General features: G+C 45.9%; 1 protein-coding gene across 1 annotated transcript; it reads left to right on the forward strand.

Annotated features, from left to right (window-relative positions):
- Positions 1 to 4,292: 4,292 nt before the first annotated feature.
- On the forward strand, positions 4,293 to 7,442 carry LOC109775667 (BTB/POZ and MATH domain-containing protein 2-like). The gene has a single exon (XM_020334381.2). The coding sequence runs from the start codon at positions 5,325 to 5,327 to the stop codon at positions 6,408 to 6,410; it is 1,086 nt and encodes a 361-aa protein (XP_020189970.1). The 5' UTR covers positions 4,293 to 5,324; the 3' UTR covers positions 6,411 to 7,442.
- The last annotated feature ends 643 nt before the right edge of the window (positions 7,443 to 8,085 follow it).

Consider the following 8,085-nt stretch of genomic DNA (forward strand, 5'->3'; position numbering starts at 1 on the left):
CCCGTCAAGAAGATTCAACACTATATCGATGCAGCGCAGCAAGGGACATTCGTTCCAAACAGAGAGAACGACGAGCTCACAATGGCCCTCGGGAATCCTGAGCACCCTGGACGGACACGAGGCACGCCAGGCTCCGTTCCGTGGAAGGCTGGTTTTCCGGACGCGGGCGGTTACAAAACCCAGGAGAGGAGGAAAAAAGTGGAGCAGATCCAAATTCAGCGTCTGCACGAAAGGGTTCAAGTGCTAGAGGAACGAGACAGCAATAGAGATGCCGAAACTGCCCCCGAAGCTACACCGCCCTCTTAGCGTAGAAGCAGCGTGGCTTCCACTGAGCTGCCTCAGCTGGAGCATGCGGCTACTCCTAGCTACCCCGTGGATGCTATCACGGAGTCTCAACATTGCCACCTTATGGCGGAATGGCAGAACTTGAAAGTCAAGGCGGCTGTTGGCTCTGTTTTACCTACTGAACCCGGCGCAACCTACCACTGCCGGCCGATTCCTGAAGGATATGCTAGGGTGATGGTGGATGAAATAACGGAGGGATTTGAGGACCTCCAGCTTGACCACCCTACCGGTGAAGGGGAGACTCGGCTGGGTTTAGCTCTGAAGACTCCATGCCTATGGCGGAAGGAGCTCATCAAGCTTCCGAACTGGACGGCTCCGGCGAGTAAGGGCACTCCGCCTCCTCCTCCGGCGAGTGATCAGGGCACTCAGCCTCCTTCTCCGCCTCGTCAGCAAGGGCGGAAGAGACCCGCCGCCGCTGCGGCTGCTCCGGCGCGTCGTAGTCCTTCTCCTCCGCCTCGTAAGCAAGGAAAGAAGACAGCCGCAGCCACTCCGTCTGCTCTGCCGGCGTCTAGCAGTACAGCTGCCAGAGGCGGGAGGCAATACAGATTCGGTCCTTCTCTGAAGGCTCCAGAGAAGTTACCATATGAGAGGACCGAGGAGGAGAACGCGAAGATCGTGCGAGCCGAAGTGAAGAACTTCTTTGAAGGGGACAAAGCAAAGAAACATCCACCTCCGGAGGAGAAGGTAGATCCGGTGAAAGCAAAGCGCACTCTGGCTGCCCTGACAAAACCACCAAAGTCTCCGCCAAAAGGCAACTATGAGCGCGTTCTTGCAAAGGCATATGCCGAAGTGGAGCGGTCGGGAAGTACTGTCAGTGATAAAAGGATGAAAGAACGACGAGCTGGGAAAAAAATTGCCCAGCTCGGCGAACAAGAGAACCAATCGTGCCCCCCGCTCAAGGTGTCAAAAGACATCGTCGCTAATGATCCGGGTATGGTGCCCGGTTATACCGATCTTGGAGATTACCTGCCCGACGATGTACATTATGAAATCATGGAGGTGGACGAACACAAATACCATTACGGGAAGCCTCTCGTCAAAGATGTCAAATCTCTAAGCACGATGATGCGAAGACTACATGATTGGTACATGAAAACCTGCAGAGAGTCTGATGGGATGAGTACTTTAACGCTGAGAGTTAAACCGGAGCATGACCTCGTTGGAATTGAACTGCTGAATGTTCCATTTGAGGATTTCTTCCCGTTTTACAATCTAATGTCCCTCGATAAAACAACGATCACTTGCTACTGTCTATAAGTAGTACTACTTCTGTCATTAAGTCTCTCTATATAGGTCAGCTCTTTCATTGCATGTATTTATACTTATATATCCTCACTATATTATGCAGATTGAAGATCGCCAAATTGAAGAAAAGACAAATCGGTGATATTGGGTTCATTAACACAAATCTCATAGATGCAACTCAGGTTAAATTTCATGCCAAAGAAGCCGAGGCCAACTTGCTACAATCGTTGGTAATAAATCAAAACAAAGATATAATACTCTTTCCTTACAACTTCAAGTGAGTGTTACTGTCTTCTGCATATTCGGTTTCCCTTTATTAGTCCAGGTTATGGTAATGTAATTGATGACTTATGCATGCATGCGCAGCTTCCACTATATTCTCCTAGAGATTAAGCTTGAGCCGGGAGTAGTAACCATCTTAGACTCGAGACGAAAAGATCCCCAGGACTATGCGAACATGACTCAAATGCTCCAGAAGTAAGTTAAATCGATCATTATCCACCATATCAGCAACTTTGTTCATTTCCTGATATCAGGTAATTGTATTCTTTGTCTGGCAGGGTTTGGAGAAAATTCACCTCAAAAGCCCCGGGACTGCCGAACCAACTGCAATTTAGACACCCGAAAGTAAGTATTATAGTAGCATGTTCCGCGCATCTCCTAGTGATTCAAGCGCTAGTTTGATCAATACCATTTAGCATGCTTGCTTATCAGTTTGATTGACCTCTATTTCTTGTAAAGTGGTTGTGGCAGCAACCCGAGAATAATTACTGTGGATACTACATTTGCGAGTCCATCCGCTACCATACCTGTGAGCGGGGCTACACTGAAGAACAATACGAAGTGCGTAAGCAATAATATTCACAATTTTATTTTATTACCATCATTTGTGTTGAATTTCATTTATTCATATATATATGTATTGACCCCCTTCTTCAAATTAGATTTTTCAGAAGCGGGATCAACTCCTAGCAAAAGATCGTATGCTAGGAATTCAAGAGGAATTGGCGGCATTCTTCCTTGACCACGTGATCGCTGAAAACGGAGAATACTATGTGGACCCTGTGTTCCTACAATATAATTAGGAGATTGTATTGTAAGAGATAATTATTGTATATATGTAGCCGGTAGTGTCGGATAGATATACGAGAACTTGTTGTTCGACCAATATCTCGGAGAAGGAGAGGTGGTCGATATCACTTCTCTCTGTATGCATATATATATGTTCATGACGATCTTCTGTTTCCTTCATTTGATTACTAGCTAGCGTGTCTACTCCTCTCCATACGTATATAGTACGTAGCGTCGACAAAGCACGGAGATAAGAGATGACACTTCTCTCTATTAATTAGCTAGCTAACACAATATATGAAACACCTAAATTAACACCCCAAAACCCCTAAACCACCCCCTTTCAAAAAAAACAAAAACCTCAGCTCCTGCCAGGTGCTGACGCGTGGATGCCTATTGGTCCCGGTTGGTGGCACCAACCGGGACCAAAGGCCCTCCTGCCTGGGCTCCCCGCACCGTCCACGTGGACGGCCTTTAGTCCCGGTTCGTGTAAGAACCGGGACTAAAGGGCTAGGGCATTAGTAACGACCCTTTAGTCCCGGTTCCAGAACCGGGACTAAAGGCCCTTATGAACCGGGGTAAAAGCCCCTTTTCCTACTAGTGTAAGCTGATGTCCACTCTTTTGTGGTCTATTTTTTTTGTCTTGATTTTTTTGTTTCTTGTTTGCTACATTATATATCTATGAAGCTTAGATGTGACATCCTTAAAAAACATCTAGATGTGAATTAGACAAACTGTATAAAAAAACGTAAAAAAAGATGTCAATATAAAAAACACCGTAAGTAACAAAAATTACATCTAGATCCGTAGATCACCTAGCGACGATTACAAGTACTGAAGTGAGCCGAAGGCATACCGCCATCATCGTCCCTCCTTCATTGAAACCGGGCAAAACTTATTGTAGTAGACAGAACCAATGCAGCAGAACAACAACCGTGTCGATGAAGAGAAGTGTAATCGAAAGGATCCAACCAGTTGATGCCACGTCCGAACCAGGCTAGGCGAGGAGAAACTAATTCCATCTTCAGGGAGCCGTCGTCGCCTCGCCTTCTTGAACAGGACACAAACCCTAAACGAACCCGAAAAATAATTGAAAATGAAGCAGGATCCTTCCCGCCCGTGAGGCTCGGGTCCACCGCGCCTCCATGACCCTAGGGCCACTGGAGACAAGGTGGACCGATGGTGGCACCGTCGGGAGGCAAATGGTCTCTCTTTTTTAGAGGAGTCGGTGGTTGCGTCCAATAGATCTCATAGCATAAACCTATGGTTTGAGCACCATCTAACCTAAGAAATTGGCTAGATGGAGAAAACATGACCAAAATATTGACTAGTCTTAATTGCTTGCTTTGTAGCCATAATATGTTTAGTAAAAATAATTGGCACAACCATGGGCTTCCATTTGATTCCAACATTTGGCAACAAAATAAGGAACTGGCCGAATTTGCCATGCTTACTAAAAAAAACACCATGCGCGGACAACACAAATTCTCACAAACATTCACTGGTTATGAAATCCATATTATAAAGCATTGTCGAAATTTTATTTTCTTCCATGGAATCATAGAAGACAAGGCCCAACGCTCTAGAGTTTGAACTGTTCTCTCTCATTTTTACTGGGCAATCGGGTTCTTTTTTTTTAGAAAAGGAGGATGATCCCCGGCCTCTGCATCTGGGCGATGCATACGGCCACTTTATTAATTTTTCTCACAAGACCTTACAAAGTAATACAACAGTAAGATTAAAGCCGCCGTCTAAGCAACAGACTGTCGCTACACCTATCCAGTTGATGAAGGGGCGCAGATAGCCTGGGCCTAATACGGGCAATCGGGTTCTTGGCATGGAAAAAGATGCTTATGAAACTATGGACGATAGAGTGGGAGTTCAAGTAAAAGGCCAAATGACAGAATCATGTGAGAAAAAAACTCTATCCAATGGTTGATGTTGTTCGGATTTCATCTCTCAATCATTGGATAGAGCATACCAAAGGCCGGTATTTAAAATTATTGTGACACAATAAGTTGTGTTTGCGTATGTATGTATTCCTCATCAAGGGTTACAGATAGAGTACAATTCTGATCGTGGCACGATGAGGTCGAGTAGGTGTCATATCTGTTCACAGATGCAATCGTGGCAACTATATTTCGTCCACCATCGGCCATGGCTCGGCGGAAATCACCGCAACAATCTATAACTTGATGATGAGATCGAGGAGGCGCCAATTTTGGCCGCCAGGGAGAGCATCGACGTCGGGACAAGGTGGTCGAAGAGGACGAACTTTGCAATCAGCAGCTCGACGTCGTCACACAGATGTAGTAGCACCAGCACTTTATATACCATGAATTAACTCCCACTAGCTCCCTCATAGAATGCCAGTAAGCACGTCCCAAAACTAATCTCTCCATGATCCACACAATTGACGCGGCACTAAACCTCCTAATATCTGACGACTAAAAATTCATGTACGTATACTTCTCGGTCATTCATGTATACACACATTATTCATTGATCACCTAATTAAGTCAGTGATGCATGCCGAACGCCTGCAGCCACCCAAACAATGTGCTATAACTACTCTACGCATCGCCTGTGATGCACCCTAAACTTATAACCCTTAAACATCACAAGCTTGAGTATCGATCGCTCAATCCACTCTGGAATCGACCATGTCAATGTCGGCGCTTATCTCTGCTCTCCGCGGCGCCGGCCGTCAGCAGCTCGCCGCCGGCACCACTGTCACCACCACGCAGGTTACCGGTTCCTACTTGCTCAGGATCGACGGGTGCACACTGAAGACGGCCATCAATGACACGCTGGTCAAGTCAGGTACCTTCGGCGTCGGCGGCCATGACTGGCGCATCCTGTGCTACCCGAACGGTGCGTGGTTGTACCGCGGCTGGCTCTCCCTCTACCTCGAGCGCGCCAACCATAGCAAGACCGGCGACGCCATGGCGGATGTCCGCATGAGCATACTCGACCACGACGGCAAGACAATTACAACCAAAAGTGGCGGCCGGAAATTCTCGGGCCCCGATGATAGATGCGGCTGGGACGAATTCGTGGAGACCGAAGCCCTGGACAAGGAGAAGCGCCTCAAGGATGATGACAACTTGTCCATCCTATGCGACGTCATCGTCTACGACACGCGCGCCGCCGACTACCGCGCCGGGCTCACGCCCACGGGTACCGTGGTGCCTCTGAGCGAGCTGCACCAGCAGCTCGCGGTGGTCCTGTGGGAGTCCAAGGAGGGGGTGGACGTGGAGATCGAGGTCGGCGGGGAGACCTTCGCGGCGCACAGGTGGATGCTCGCCGCCCGGTCGCCCGCCTTCAAGGCGGAGCTCGCGCTGACCACAGCAACGAACAGGCTACACATCGACGACATGGATGCTGCAGTGTTCAAGGCCATGCTTCTCTTCATCTACACGGACGCGCTGCCCAAGGAGTTGGAGCTGGCAACCATGGCGAAGCCGCTGCTCGTGGCGGCGGACAGGTACAAGCTCGAGAGGCTGAAGCTGATCTGCGAGGAGGAGCTGTGCGGGCACATCGGCGTGCAATCGGTGGCCGCCATGCTGGCGCTGGCGGAGCAGAATTCTTGCCGCGTGCTCAAGGAGGCTTGCACGGGGTTCCTCTCCGAGCCCGGTAATCTCAAAGCAGCCATGGCGACCGGTGATTTTGAGCAGCTGAAGACGGGTTGCCACCCTGCTCTTATGGAGCTCCTCATGAAGCAGTATATTGCCGCGATAGAAGCTTAGGGCCCTGCAGTAGCCTGCAGGATTAGTGCGTTAACTGGGTTTAATCCTCCTATTCTGAAAGATCTTTTTTCTTTTTGCGATTACTAAATGACCATTACTTAGACAAGCTTTATCTTGGGTTTTAATGTGAGCGAGTGTGCACGCTGCACGGTGATGTCCGTGTCTCTGTGTTTCCATAGAAGATTAGCGTTTGCCAAATAATGTTCAGTTTTGCTATTTCTAAGGAACTGGATTTTCTTTTCACTTTTTCGCATTTAAGTTGATTTCAATGGGGAAGAAACGAAGCAGAGGCGGGGCGACACGGGCCGGCCATGGCGTCACCAGCGAAAGATCGGCCCCGGGTTGCCTAGTTTGGGTCGTCGGCGACAGATTTGGCGTGGGAAGGTTTAAAGGGATGGCCAGAATTGTTAACAGCACGGCGGACGCAAAGGTCGGGGCGGCGAGCTGTGCACGGTAGTATCTTCTTGGGCTTCCGTTAGATATATAGGTAAATTAGGTTTTAGTCCCTTATAGCATGAATTGGGAGAGGTCATATTCCTCGACCTACACGCCAACGAAATGTGTACCACTTGTCCCTCCCGTGCACGATTCAGGCGGGCCAGAGCGCATGGAGGGGCACCCCTATTTTTTCCATTTATTTTTGTCTGTGATATAAAAATAGTTCTCAGAAAACAAAAATGTTGGTATTTAAAAAATTCTAAAATTCAAAAAAGTCCAAGCATTAGAAAAAATGTTCAAAATTCCGAAAAGAGTTCGCTGTTTCAAAAAAAAATCATGATTTAAAAAAAACATGTCCAAGAAATAAAAAAAAGTTCATGGATTCAAAGAGATTTCGAAGAATGTTCGTGTATTCAAAAAATGTTCGTGAATTACAAATGTTCACGAATTAGAAAAATGGTCAGTATTTTGAAAACAATGTATGTAGATTCTAAAAATGTTCGCATATTAAGAAAATGGTTGTGATTTAAAAAAGCATGAATTCCAGAAATGTTCACAATTTAAATTGTTATTTGAGAAATCATAAATTGTTTGTGTATTTTGTTCATGATTTTGAAAAATAAATTGCATATTCAAAATATATTCGCGAGTTTGTAAAACTGTTCAGAAATTCATAAAATGTTGGTGATTCGGAAAAAGTGTGATTTCTTTAAAATGACCCTGTATTCAAAAAATGTTTTCAAATTCAAAACATGTTGAAGAGTTCAAAAATGTTCATGATTTCAAATAATATTTACAAATTTGAAAAATGTTCACAAAATGAAATTTAAAAATATAGAAAATATTAAAGGAAATATAAAAAGCATAATGAAAATAAAATGAAAGCCGGAAGAAAATTAAGAAAAATAAATAATGGTTCAGGTATTTAGAACCTTCCCGAAACTGATGGAAAAGACCCCTTAATGGGCCGGACCATACAACATCGGTAGCAACCCGGGGTACGTGTTTGATCGCTATCCCCGTGGTATTGTGGATCTGCCATGAACTGGGTCGAAGCTCCTATAAGATGTACCCCAAATTATTAAGAAATGTTCATGTTTTCAAATATTGTTCGTACTTTACATAAAAATGTTATCAAAAGGTTTAAAAATGTTCAATTTTAAGAAAAGAATATTCACATAGGTTTAAAGAATGTTCGAGCAATTCAAAAGAAATGTTTGTGTTATCCAAAAAAATT

Source organism: Aegilops tauschii, chromosome 1 (assembly GCF_002575655.3).
Source record: "Aegilops tauschii subsp. strangulata cultivar AL8/78 chromosome 1, Aet v6.0, whole genome shotgun sequence".
Lineage (NCBI taxonomy): Eukaryota > Viridiplantae > Streptophyta > Magnoliopsida > Poales > Poaceae > Aegilops > Aegilops tauschii.